This window comes from Rhinopithecus roxellana, unplaced genomic scaffold (assembly GCF_007565055.1).
Source record: "Rhinopithecus roxellana isolate Shanxi Qingling unplaced genomic scaffold, ASM756505v1 contig4255, whole genome shotgun sequence".
NCBI classification, from domain to species: Eukaryota; Metazoa; Chordata; class Mammalia; order Primates; family Cercopithecidae; genus Rhinopithecus; species Rhinopithecus roxellana.
In genome coordinates, this window is record NW_022143122.1 from 7,392 (window position 1) to 21,495 (window position 14,104).

General features: G+C 57.2%; 1 protein-coding gene across 1 annotated transcript; it reads left to right on the forward strand.

Moving 5' to 3' along the window:
* The first annotated feature begins 354 nt into the window (after window positions 1–354).
* On the forward strand, window positions 355–10,326 carry LOC104662951 (carbonic anhydrase 4). The gene is given in 9 exon segments (XM_010364090.2): window positions 355–732; window positions 6,163–6,216; window positions 7,385–7,540; window positions 8,241–8,386; window positions 8,504–8,602; window positions 8,872–8,938; window positions 9,093–9,256; window positions 10,030–10,108; window positions 10,111–10,326. Coding segments are annotated over 9 exon segments (1,251 nt in total). The 5' UTR covers window positions 355–359; the 3' UTR covers window positions 10,224–10,326.
* Window positions 10,327–14,104: the final 3,778 nt, after the last annotated feature.

Sequence of the window (14,104 nt, forward strand, 5' to 3'; positions counted from 1 at the left end):
CAGCTTTGCTCTGTGTTTGAAGAAGGTCTTGGTCTACTTAGAAATTAAGTTTGGAGCAGCCTGGGAGGAAATGGAAGAGATGAGACCCAGAGAGAGAATCAATGACCACTGCCTGGGAGAGAAAAGAGAGGCTCTCTGCGGCCACTGATTCAACAAACGGCAATCACACGCCCCCTCAGCCTCTCATCTCTTCGAGGCTATCTCCACAGCCACCCCATCCCAAGGCCATTCCCATTCAAGACCACTGCGCAGGGGTGGCGCCAAAATGATTGAAGTCATCATCGGGGCACTCATCTTTGTGTGGGTCAAGCACTTTGTGGTGTCGCGTCCCTGTTCCCAAACCAGGGACCAGGAGTCAGATGGGGGAGGGGCAGGGCGCCGCTTCTGAGTGGAGAGGACGCGGAGTGGGTGAGGGGGCCTCGTGCACAGGGCAAGAGGTGGCAGGTCGGGGCGGGGGACAGGGAGAGCGGAGGATTTCAGATGAGGGACAGGGGGAAGGTGGGGAGGGGAGGGCAGGCCCTGCCAGTGGGAGGAGCCGCCTCCCGCGTCCAGCTGTCGGGGCTCCCTCCCGTTGCTGCTCCGCTATAAAACGCAGGCCGGCAGGATCGCTGCACCCGCGGCGGCCTTCTCGGTGCGCGACCCCCGGCCCGGAGGCCTCTTTGCTGTCGCGCAACATGCGGATGCTGCTGGTGCTCCTGGCCCTGTCCGCGGCGCGGCCATCGGCCCCTGCAGGTGAGCTCCCGGGCTCCGGCCCCAGGTGCCCCTCGGCGGCCCCCTCCGTGCCCCCAGCTCCCGCCCCGCAGAGTCTCCCCGCGGGCTGCCTGTGCGCGTTGGCGGCGCGTGGGTCCCGGGTTGCGTGTGCGCCGGGGGCCGCGAGGGTGCGGGAGGACCGAGCAGCGCGCGAGCTTGTGTGTGCACACGCGTGTCCGCGGCGGCCGGGGGAGCGTGTGCACGCGTGTACGCGGTGAGGGTGTGCGCGTGGCCGGCGTCCCGGAGCAAGACGAGTTGGGAGTCCCTGATAAGGATGCTTCCCAGGCTGGGCGCGGGTGTTCCCACCTGTAATCCAAGCACTTTGGGAGGCAGAGGCGGGTGGATCACCTGAGCTCAGGAGTTCGAGACCAGCCTGGCCAATATGATGAAACCCCATCTCTACCAAAAATACAAACATTAGCCAGGCGTGCTGGCACACGCCTGTAATCCCAGCAACTCGGGAGGCTGAGACAGGAGAATTGCTTGAACCTAGGAGCTGAAAGTTGCAATCAGATCACGCCACTGCACTCCAGCCTGCTGCGCCGTCTAAAAAAAAGAAGAAGAAGAAGAAGAAGAAAAGGATGCTTCTCAGACCGGCCTCAACGCAAGCCTTGTTTTCTCACCCAGCGTCCTCCGTCTGTCCGTGGGTTTCCGTCGGTCCTGCTGGGACTCAGCGTTGGGCGACTGCCCCGGGGCCAGAGCAAGGGCGGTGTGGCAGGGTCCTGGGAGTCGCCCTTCCCACCTAGGTTCCTTGCCCCTGAGGGTCGCAAGCTCCCCTGGCCTCCCTAGCCCCCAGCGCTGAATTGGGAGCCTGGTGGGGCGGGGCGGGGGTCCCGGAGCCCCGAGGCCTCTGCGGAGCCGGTCTTTCCGGACAGGGTGATTTTCGTTTAAAGATTAATGGTGAAGTCGAGCTCTTAATTATTCCTCTAGGTGGGAGGTGGCAGGAAAGGCATGTTAATGTTTGATAAGGCGCTAAAGGCGCTTCAAGCGGCTGGGCACAGAGATCCGATCCTGGAGGCACCTTCTTTGCAACCCCAGACCCCATCACCAGAAGACCCCATCTGCCAGTTTTCAGCCCAGCCACCCCTCGGATGGTTCTTGGGGTCCACGCAGGCTGAAACCTCCTCTCCTAAGTTAGGTGCTCCACCCTCGAAGCCGCGGAGTGAGGGGTGAAGGTGTCCTCTGCACAGAGGAGCCAGCGTGTGCCCTTTGCAGCAGGGACTGGCTGAGCTGTTGTAGAGGATCCAGTGGCATCTTGCAGCCTCTCCTCCGGGCCCCTGGGGGAAGAAAGAGAAAAAGCAGAATGTGAAAACTTTTATTTGTAGGGTTAGACACTGGAAACCTACTAAGCAGCTAGACAGTAGAAAGAGAAATGCTTTGCAGTTCGGGCGCTTTGTAGCTGTGTGGCCTTGGGTAAGTCACTTCCGTTCCCATTTGCAAAACAAGTGTAGTCATTCTGACTTCAGGGGTTTTAAGGGTTCGAATAAAATAATGGATTTAAGTGCTTAGTGCAGTGCCTGTGCCGCACGTGGTCGGTGCTCCATATACCACGTTTATGGAGCTCTCCCCCAAGCCTGGGGACAGTGTCAGGAATGTGTCTCAGCTCATCCCTCACACAAGCTGTGATCTCCTTTAGTGCCAAGGCTTTCTGACCGGGACCTGCCTTCCATTCATCCCATGGGGGACTCAAGCTGAGAAGGGACCAGGTTGCATATGGAGACCCCCAGAGCATCTCTGTCCATTGAGACAGGAGGACGGGAGAGGATATTTGGTCCCCTTCAGAGCCCCAGACCCCTGGCCGGGAGCTGCTGAGACTTTGCCCAGGACACACTTGGGTTGTGCTGAGCTGTTTTTCAGGATTATCCCCTGTCCCTCAGAGGGGGAGGTGGGGTGAGCAAGGTCCATTAGAGACGCTTCCTCAGCCATCTTGAAACAAGGGGGAGGGGTGGCAGGTCAGTCAGGGTGGGGGGCAGTAGCTGGGTGACAGGCGACGGGCTCTCAGTCTCTAACCTGTGGTCAGGGTGGATGGACTAGGTAGGATGTGGCACTGGACACTGAGACCTATGGGTAGGTAGTCCCTCTCCTTCCCAGGCCCTCTTCAGAGTGACCTCAGTCAGTGGGCTGGTACTTATCTGCAAGGGTGGCCCTCTCATTCAATGAGGACAAGAACCTGAGTGGTGGATGCTCCTGCCACCAGCACCCCACCCTCACTCCACGGACATGGGCCGGACCCCTGGCCTTGACTTCACCACCATTATGTTTTCCTGGCTTCTGCTTCCTGAAGAAGGTAGTTAAAAGCACGTTCAGCCAAGCAGGTCAAAAGTCTCCATGATTAAGACAGTGGATCAGCGGTCACCACTACAAACCTAGGAGCTGCGGCCAGAACAAGGGAAGACCAAATTCCTAAGAAAAGCTAAGCCTGGACCAGATGTGCCCCAGGGAGGCTGTGAGGCAAGTTACAGGGGGCTCCACCCTTCACAGCTGGCTCTTGGGGACACTGGCTCGAGGAAGGCTTCTCCTGGAACGGCTGCCCCTGTGGCCTCCAGTCAGAGGAGAGGCCAGCCCAGCTTTCAAAACCCCTTCTGCCTTCAAGACCTCTTCGGGTGGGGACATGGGAGGATTATGGCAAGGAACTGTCGTGGTGCAAATGCCCTCTGATGTATTATCTCCTCAGTCACCAGCACTGGGAATTTGGTGGCTGTGCCTGTCAGAGGCGTTTGAACCAGAGTGACTCCATTTTGGGTGAGGGCTAGGAAAATGAGGCCGGAATTTGCTGGGCTGCTTTCTCAGAAAGTCAGACATTTCTAGCCTCTAGATGTTTATGGTTAACGGAACAAATTAATAATGTTTACGACACAGACCCAGACTTGGGAAGGTCCAGATACCCCGATATATGGAAACCAAAGGCATTCCTAATTTTGCTTTAAAAATAGTAATATCGGCCGGGCACGGTGGCTCACACCTGTAATCCCAGCACTTTGGGAGGCTGAGGAGGGTGGATCATTTGAGGTCAGGAGTTCGAGACCAGCCTGGCCAACATGGTGAAACCCTGTCTCTACTAAAAATACAAAAATTAACTGGGCGTGGTGGTGCATGCCTGTAATCCCAGCTACTCAGGAGACTGAGGCAGGAGAATTGCTTGAAACTGGGAGTCGGAGGTTGCAGTGAGCCAAGATCACGCCACTGCCCTCCAGGCTGGGCAACAGAGCGAGACTCCATCTCAATAATAACAATATCGATTCTTGCATAATATAGTAATTAAGAAAATTAATCCTTTATCACAAACCCCTGTAGCAGAGCACATGTCCCCATGTATACAACGCATCGGACGTGTTCCTTCTGTGACTTTTGGGAATGTCCTACTCTGTCTATGGAGTAGCTGTCCTTTCACCACTGTACTTTTTCTTTTTTTTTTAAGGAAATTTGTATTTTAATTATTTTTATGTACCGAAAACTCAACAGTGTACATTTAACTCAGTTTAGTGGCAAGTTCTTTAGCCTTTGCCTTTTGGAGCTTGGCGATATGAGCCACAGACTTGGGACCCAGGACATTGCCGCCCCAGTGACAGCAGATCTCATCGTATCTGTCATTGTAATTGGTCCTGATAGCTTCCGCCAGCTTAGCCAAAGCGCCTTTGTCTTCCGAGTTCACCTGTGTGAAGGCGACAGTCACCACTGTACTTTCTTAATAAACTTTCTTTTCCTTTGCACCGCAGACTCGCCCTGAATTCTTTCTTGTGTGAGATCCAAGAACCCTCTCGGGATCTGGGTGGGGACCCCTTTCCTGTAACACGCCTTCTGTCAGGGGAAGATTGTGGGGCTTGGAATGTCCGATAACTCTCCTGTGGAGACTGAGCAAAGGCAGAGCGGGAGCTGGAGGTTTCAGAGCTCTGCCCCACTGCTGCTGGGGCTTGGGTGGCGAGTGGGGCTGGGGATGGACCTTCAAGGGGAAAACACTGCAACTCTGAAAAAGGCGATGCCAGCAGAGCAGGAGAGGCAGTGATCAGGGCTGGGAAACTCCAAAGCCCAAAGCGGCTCTTCATGGCCAGTTTTCCCGGGGATGCTCCCTCATGGCTCCTTCCCCATCCTGTCCCCATTCCAGGGACTTCCGCCCTGGCTTAGACTACAAGGAGATGGGATTGTGGAGGCAGCCCAGGCAAGAAGGGAGAGGGCGGATGAGCTCAGAGGCCTCAGCTTTGACTGAGTGGGAACCGTGCTTTTCTTAGGAATTTCCTCATCCTGAGTTCTTTCCAAGTCATTTCATTTCTCTCCTCTCTCTGCCCCTCCTTGGCTTTGGCCATCTGCTCCCAAAAGGAGGCACGGGGGTGGGGGTGAGGGGGAAGGAAGGAGTTGTCGATGGGATTTTACCAAGTGCCAAGCTGCCTGAAACCTCATTTAATCCTCCCCACGGCCCTATGAGGTGGGTATGTTTGTCTCATATTACAGATGATACAACTGAGGCTCAGAGAGCTTAAGGGGCTTGCCCCCAAACCCATCTAAGGCCCCTGAGCGGCTCAGCCAGAATTCCAAGCTCTGGATGAGATGTTCTGTTCGCCCTGCTGGTGCAACCTTAAAAAAAAATTAATAGACTTTATTTTAAAGCAATTTTAGGCTCACATAAAAAATCAGCAGGAAGTACAGAGGGTTCCCATAGGCCCTTCTGCCCTGCATGCACTTTCCCCTCTTATTAGCATCTTGCATCCATGTAGGACATTTGAGGTGCAGCCTTTTTTTCAGAGATGCTGGGTTCTATTGCTCTGAGGCAGAGCCCTCAGCCTGGCCCCAAAGACCAGGACTGTGGGGTTGGGGGGCAGGGGAGAAAGCCTGGCTGCTTTCCTCCCAGCGGGAGCTGTGAGACGCTAGCCAAGAAGGGATCTTAGTAACACACAGTGGGGTAGGGTGGGGGGGAGGCGGGGAGGCATTCTGGGGAGGGACCGCCTAATCTCCTCCCTCATCTAGGATCTGGGAAGGCTGCCCGGCTGAACCTGAATCTATTGTCCCAGGAGCGGAGGCTGGGCTGAGTCCTCCTCTTCCCCTCTCACCAGAGTCTCCCTTCCAGGTTTGGGGTGGGAGAGGTAAGCAGGGAGGAGGCGGCTGGTGACCAAGGAATGAAATATCCAGGCCAGCCCCACGTTAGAGCTGAGTGGCCTCACGGGGGTTTCCTGGAGGGCCGGTGGCTGCTTGGCCTGGCCCCACCTGGGGAACAGAGCCCTACACCAGCTGACCTGTTGATCAGCCCTGCTTAGTTTTCGATTGAGTTTCCCTAGGTCCTCAATGCTACTGCCAGGAACACTCCATCCCAGCCCAAGGGAGGGCTTCAACCCCAGGGGTAGGCCCAGCCTCTAATCCTCCTGTGTGTGGGAGCAATAGGACACACACATGCACACTTCACACCTTTCCTCTCTGCTCCAGAGTCACACTGGTGCTACGAAAGTCAAGCCAATTCCTCCAACGACACCTGCTTGGGTGAGTACAGCCAGTCCGGGGAACTGCTGTTTTTGCATGGTGGGCACCACACAGGCCGAAATGGAGACCCCAGAAGGGTGGGAAGGTGAGGGGTGATGGTGGCCTCCCAGGCAGATATCAGTTCCCAGCACACACACACACACACACACACACACACACTCTCTCTCTCTCTCTCTCTCACACACACACACAGAGATATACAAACACACACTCACACACACACAAGCACACACTCACACACGTGCACACACTCACACACACACAAACCCACACTCTCACACTCACACACACAAACACACACTCACTCTCTCCTGTCCTGGTGCTCAGGGACCAGGGAGTGTAGAGTAGCCTGAGTCTTCACTGGCACCTGCTGCCACCGAGAGGGCATATTCCTTGTGGAATGAATTGGCAGCAGCATTAAAGGAGGAAAGGCATTTTGCTGTTTCCCATAACAAAACCGGGAGTTGGTTCTATCCCAGTGACACCCCTTGCAGGGGGCCTGAGCGATGGTCCTTTATGCTTTTATTCGAATGCTGATCAATTCGAATGCAAACCCTGCAGTCTGCTGTGTTTTGGTGATTGAGCAGTGCGCCCGCTCCTGACCCTAGCCCTCCTGGTGTTGGGGTCACCAGGGTTCGGGGAACCAGCTCTTCCAGGGCTACTCCTCTCCCTCCCATTCCTCAGATGATACTCAGCGCCCTTCATCAGAAACCCCTCAGGGAGTCCCACTCCATTGCTTCCAAAGCCCTCTCCATCCATCTCCTTTAAACTCTCTGGCATCCCAGGGAAGCAGATTATCTCCGCAGTTCCCATTTTACATTTGGGAAACCCAGGGCTTGGAGAGGTGATGTGCACCACCTCATGAAGTTGTCCCTACCCTGGGGCTCACAGCCAACAGTTGGCAGCCCTGTTCCCACCTTGTCCCACACCAGGGCTAGACTCCCCAACCTTGCATGTGTGTGTCTGTGGAGGAGGAGGAGGAAGGCTCAGGAAGGGTGAGGGCGGAGTTCTGAGCTGAGCATCCCTGAAGCACAGCCTTCAGGCCACCTCAAAGCGTTGCCGTGTGGGAACTGAGTGGGTGGGCCTGACGTCAGTAGGGCGGTGGGGGCTACACTTTGGTGCCAGGCACCCCTGGCACACTCACAATCCACCCCATCTCCCTGCTCAGTACCAGGCAAGTGGGGTGGAAACTGCCAGAAGGACCGCCAGTCCCCCATCAACATCGTCACCAGAAAGGCAAAGGTGGACAAAAACCTGGGGCGCTTCTCCTTCTCCGGCTATGATAAGAAGCAAACGTGGACGGTCCAAAATAACGGGCACTCAGGTGGGCTGGACGGAGGCCCTGGGCAGGCCTGGGCACCCTAGCTCCCCGAGGACTGAGAGGACAGGGCTTCTCCCAGGAGGGCATGCCAGGCTCAGGCCCATCTGTGCTGCGAGGGGGCTGACAATCCTATGGGGGAGGACAGCTTTCGAGAGGAGAGAACACTCTAGTATGTTTTCGGTACTTTCGTCAGACCAGTCTGGGATGGGGGAAGGAAGCGTTCCAGGAAGAAGGACATGGGCAAAGCTGCGGAGGCATGAAAACAGCTCAGCACGTTCGGAGAACTGCCAGGAGCTCTGTGTGGATGAAGAACAGAGAGTGAACCCAGGCGGAGCCCAAGCAAGGCCCAGGGGCAGCTGGGCTGGGACCCAGGGGCAGGTCACCCAGGCCTGAGGAGTTTGGACATTACCCCGAGGACGCCAGGGCACCACAGAGGAGGTGGACGCAGAGGAGGCACCAGGCCAGAGCTGCAGTTTGGGGCAGTGGAGGGTGCAGGAGGGGGGGAGACAGGCAGGGAGGCCAAGGAGGAGGCCAGGGAAAGGTCCAGGGCTGTCCCACCCCGCCCCACCCCTGCAGGCCAGGACCAGAGCCCATGAAGGGTGGGAGGCAGGAGAGAATGTCCCATCTGGGTGAAGCTGGGATGAGGGCCTGGAAGAGGCTGAGGGAGGCCGGTTCGAGGGCTCTGCCCCTTCTGTGCCCCCAGTGATGATGTTGCTGGGGAACAAGGCCAGCATTTCTGGAGGAGGACTGCCCGCCCGGTACCAGGCCACACAGTTGCATCTGCACTGGTCCAACTTTCTAGATAAGGGCTCTGAGCACAGCCTGGATGGGGAACACTTTGCCATGGAGGTGAGGGCCCCTTCTGGACTGGGACCTTGTCTGGGCTCTGGGTGTGCACCTGCCTTGGGCAAGCAGGGTAGTCCAGGTCCTTCATAGGTTGCCTCTTCACCCCTCCACCCCCACCAGGTGCACATAGTACATGAGAAAGAGAAGGGGACATTGAGGAACGTGAAAGAGGCCCAGGACCCTGAAGACGAGATCGCGGTGCTGGCCTTTCTGGTGGAGGTGGGACTCCCATTCCTCACCTCCCAGGGAACCTGGGGCTGAGAGCTTCTTCCAGGATCCAGAGACCTGGGACTCCAGCGAAGCAGGAGGGGGTGGGGAGACTCCAACTTCCGCCTCTGTTTCTAGGGTTGCATGTTCCTGGGCCAGGTGGGGAGCCCAGAGCCTCAATCCCAGAAGCTGCCTGGCCTTCCATCCCCAGATCAGGAGAATGAACTGGCCACCACCACTGGCTCCCTGCAGATTCTCAAGACCCTTCCCTCCCTTTCCAGGCTGGACCCCAGGAGAACAAGGGCTTCCGGCCGCTGGTGGAGGCACTGTCTAATATCCCCAAACCTGGTGAGTCAGGACTGGGGAGAACAGCGTGGGGTGAGGAGGGGATTCCTTCCACAAAGGAAGGAGTGGGTGTGCGGGGAGCTGGGCTCTCAGAGTGCAGGGGAAGTGGGGCTCCTTCTCCCACCCTCACTGACGGTGTCCTTTGCCCCCACCCCAGAGATGAACACCACGATGGCAGAGAGCAGCCTGCTGGACTTCCTCCCCAAGGAGGAGAAACTGAGGCACTACTTCCGCTACCTGGGCTCTCTCACCACACCGACCTGCGACGAGAAGGTCGTCTGGACCGTGTTTCAGGAGCCTATTCAGCTTCACAGAGAACAGGTGCACAGGGCCCGGGGTAGGGCACAGACTCCCACTGCCTGGTTCCCCAGAAATTATCCCTCTGTCTGCCTGAGAAGGATACGGGTGGGGAGCCCAGGGAACTGAAGTCCATTGTTAATCATGGACATTCACTGAAGACAGGCAAGAAAGGCCTGAGCCGTTCCATCACCAGACGGGGGGGCTAGACGGGAGGCAGGGGAAGGTGGAATCATTCAGAAAATGGTGCTGGGGTTTCTACAATGAAGGAGGCTCTGGGGAGACAGCAGTGAGTCCAGAGGACCCAAATGTCTGCCCTTGCACTACTTCCATTCCAAAACAGTCGTTCTCAAAGTGTGGCCCCTGGACCAGTGAAGTCAACATCATCACCGGGGGAATTGTTAGAAATGCTAATCCTCAGAGCTACTGAATTAGGAGCTCTGGGGGTGGAGCCCAGGCCTCTGGGGCCCAACAAGCCCGCCTTCCAGCTGATGCTAACGCATGCTCAAGTTTGAGAGCCACTGTCCTGTAGTAAGAGTGACAAGAGAAACAGGCATTGCTGGCCCCCTGGGGTGTGAGTGAAAGGAAGCCAATGGGCGCTTAGCCCTCACCTATGCCACGCACCTCATTTACATCCCCTATTCTTATCATCGTCACGACCACCTTGAGAGCAAGAGGTTCAGAGCCCCTCTTTCCTAATGAGGGCTCCCAGGTCAGGACGAGGTGCCTGCCTGAGGTCACACGGCAGGGAGTGCAGCTCTCCCTGCCCCCATCCGCTGAGCCCGTCGCTTTCGCAGATCCTGGCATTCTCTCAGAAGCTGTACTACGACAAGGACCAGAAACTGAACATGACGAACAATGTCAGGCCCCTGCAGCGGCTGGGCAGCGCGTGGTGCTCAGGTCTGGGGCCCCAGGTCAGCTGCTGCCCCGGGTCCTGCCTGCCCTGCTGGGCCCCACGCTGGCCCGCCTGCTGGCCAGCTTCCTGCGATGATGGCTCACTTCTGCACACAGCCTCTTCCATGCCTCAGCTCTCCAAGTCCTGGGCTTCCAGTCCTTAGGCTTCCCAGGTGGGACTTTAGGCATGATTAAAATATGGACATATTTTGGAGAAACCTTTCTCAGTGTGTTTTTAGCTTCCCACAACTACCCCACCCTGTCCCCCTCCACCCACCCCTGTTCCAGGGCGGGGGCTTAAGGCCATAAGATTTCTCCCGAGCAGGGTACCACCAGGTGTCCCCACTCTCATTCTCTGTGAATTCTGTGTCCACACCCCACTCCCTTCTACCGGGATCTGGACCTTGGAGAGATGCTGAAGACATCCTGGAGTTTCATCACAGTGGAAGCTAGAGGAGTTCCAATCTAATCTCTTCATCATATAGAGGGAGAAACTGAGGCTGAGAAGAAGAGGCTGGGGCCGGGCATGGTGATTCACGCCTGTAATCCCAGCATGTTGCGAGGCAGAGGCAGGTGAATCACTTGAGCCCTGGAGTTCAAGACCAGCCTAGGCAACATGGTGAAGCCCTGTCTCTATAAAAAAATACAGAAATTAACCAGGTGTGGTGGTGCACACCTGTAGTCCCAGCTACTCAGGAGGCTGAGGCAGGAGGATTGCTTGAACCCACAAGGTGAAGGTTGCAGTGAGCTGAGATTGCGCCACTGCACTCCAGCCTGGGCAACAGAGTGAGAGAGAAGAGGCTGCTCAGCTGGCTGGAGGGCACATAGTGAGGGCTAGGGCAGAGCCAACTGCATGGAGGCAAACCCAGCCCTGTGTGTTCTCCCCGTGCTAGAGGTGAAAGGGTGTCCTGTGTGGGGGATGGCCTAGGCAAGGTGGGCGACAGGAAGTTCATTTGTTTGCTCAAATATTTATTGAGCATTTATGCTCTAGGCACTGGGGATATGGCAGAGAATAAAAGACAAAAATGCCTGCCCCCCTGGAGTTCACAGTCCAGTGGAGAGACAGCCCATAAATGAAGCAGATACGTTGCCTAACAGATCGGGAGGCAGAGAGTGCATGGGAGAGAAGAGAATTCAGGGCAGGGAGCCGGGCACAGTGGCTCATGCCTGTAATTCCAGCACTTTGGGAAGCAAGGCGGGCAGATCACCTGAGGTCAGAGGTTTGAGACCAGCCTGGCCAATATGGCGAAACCACAGTCTCTACTAAAAAATACAAAAATTAGCTCGGTGCGGTGGGCAGGTACCCGTAATTCAGCTACTTAGGAGGCTGAGGCAGGAGAATTGAAACAGAGGTTGCAGTGAGCCAAAGATTGAACCACTACACTCCAACCTGGGCGACAGAGAGAGAGACTCCATCTCAAAAGAAAAAAAAAAAAAAAGAATTCAGGGAAGGGAAGGTGGGAGGCCCTGGGGAAGGGGAGGCTGGGAGGAGGCCAGGGAAGGCGGCCTCTGGAGACTGCAAGTGTTGAGGTGCGTTGGGGAGGGCGCCTTCGGGAGAAACAGCAGGGAGAAATAGCGGGGGAGAGAGCGGGGACAGGGGAGGCAGGAGAGCGAGGTGGGGGGCATTGGTTTGGAGCAGGGGAGCTGTAGAGGTAGGGCAGAAGCTGCAGGGACAGTTCAGAAGCTGCCGCAGTGCCCAGGAGCTGATCTGCTGATGGATTAGCAGGTGACATTGAGGGAGGGCTCATGGGGTGTCCAAGGGTGTGGGGCCTGGTCCCTTGGGACTTGTCCGGAAGGTCCCCACTGCAGCCGTGATCATCTCTATCTCTAACGGGTTGTTTTCCCTCCTGCAGCCCCGAGGGATAGTGGAGGGAGAGGACCTGGGAAGAGGCTGGTGAGAGGGGGTCCAGGACACCAGAATGAGAAGGAAAGAAGGGTAACCATGAGGTCCCCAAGCCAGGTCAGGCCCCAGGTGCCAGGAACTGAGGTCCCACAGCTCTCAGACCTCACTGTCAGGAGTATGACTGGATTTTGGAATTCGTGAGCCTTGGAGTGGCGTTGGCTGAGTGAAGTGGGGGACCAGGTTTCCCTGGCTGGGTATGAGGACCCCTCTGGCAGGCTGAAAGTCGGGAGGTAGACAAGTTTCCTCACAGGAAGGCGTGCCCGCCAGGAGGGCACTGAGGAATTCCATCACCTGGTTCTAGAATCCCTTGCTGGCTGTGGGAGGGGAGCTGGTTGGAGGAGGTGGTCTCTAAGCCTTCTCCCACCCCGTTGCCCCCCATGCCCCTGACCACCCCCAGTCAGCTCAGGGAGAGGAGAGACGGCTGCTACCCTCCCTCCTCCCTTTCCCTACCTCTTCCCTTTTGTGACCAAAATAAGTCCCCCCTCCCTTCCCTGGTGACCACGCAGCTGTGGGGGAGGGGTGGTAGTGCTGTTGCATGGCAACCGCAGGCCGCCTGTCAGCAGGGGGTGTGTGGACGCAGAACCTGGAACCTGTTCTTTGGTTCCCACACCAGACTGCGGGGAATCTAAGCTGCCCCTTCAAGGCTCAGGGCTCTGAGGTCAGAATGGCCCCTCCCTGCTCCCCAAAGGCACCCTATCCCCACCCCCATCCCTGCCTTCCAGGCAACCTTAGTGAATAATGTGGCAGCAGACAGGAAGTCCTGACCTCTCCAACCAAGGCAGAAGAAGGCGTTCGACCCTCCCCGTCCCCCTGGTCCCCAAATCATAAACCCTGGCCAGCAGGAGCCAGAACGGGCACAGCTTGTCCACGGCCTGGGGCTCTGGCCACCTCCCATGTCCTGCCTGCCCTCCCTGTGGCCCAGAGGCCAGAGCAGGTGCTGCCAGCACTCAACTCCCAGCCAAATCACCAGGGCCAGCCACTGCAGAAGTGGGCAGCTCACTCCGGGCACTGGCCCCCACCTCCAGAGGCCCCCACTGATGGAGTTCCTTCTTGTGAACATGAGTGTGTTCATGAAGAGTTTCCTGTTAGTAAATTGACTCCCTCTGTGCGGCCCCCGCCACCCCCAGCAGACCCCACCCTGGGGATGGTGGCTCTGAGTTCCCTGTGCCCAGTCTCGTCTGGCTTCTGAGACAGTTTCCTCTGAGGGTGAGGGAGGAGAACCCCCTTATTCACAAAGAGGGTCCAGCCTGGCCCCTGAGCCCTCCTTTCATTCATCTCTGATGCCCCGTGGGTGACCCCATGGGGTGCGCGCGCGCACACACACATACACACACACACCGGCCTTCACTCCTTCACTGTAGCTGGCCAGGCCTGGGGGAGGCTCGCAGGCTAATGGTTTTACCCACAACCTGACTTCTCAGGGGGTCACTGGCCGGCGCCCAGCACAGCATGAAGCACATTTTTGGGTGCCTACCATGTGCCAGGTGGGGGCCATGCTGCAATCCCATCAGGGTGGCATTATCCCTGCCACGGCATGGACAAGGAAGCCAAGGCACAGAGAGGCACCGGGCACTTGTCGGAACCTGGGGCCACTCTCCTGCAACTCCTTGGCTCCCCTGGCCCGCTCTAACCTTCAGCTGAGCCATCTGTGTCCAGGGAGGGTAAGGGCCGCAGCACCCTGTCCCACCCATCTCCGCCGGTTGCTGTCCATCCCCAGTGGGCCATCTTTGGCCCCCTGTTTAGATTCGGCATCCGGATGGGAGCCAGGGGCTAAAAATACTCCCATGTGTTTAGATGGTTCTTGGAAAATAAACTTCCCCATCTTGGCTCTTGGTTTGCACACTTGCTGGCCTTGCTTCCTGTGGCTCTGATCTGACAGTGTGGGGGTGGGGGAGGAAGGTGGGGCGGAGGAGGGTCTACAGGGGGCCCAGAGTCGTGGGGGCGGTGTGGACATCTGCCCATGGTTCCTGCAGGCTGCGGTGTCTCAAAACTCCAGGGGGCGCCTATACGGACACCACCTTGTGAACGGTGCCCCCCACGTGGTGCAACCCCGAGGCTCTGAGCTTGTGTGTGTG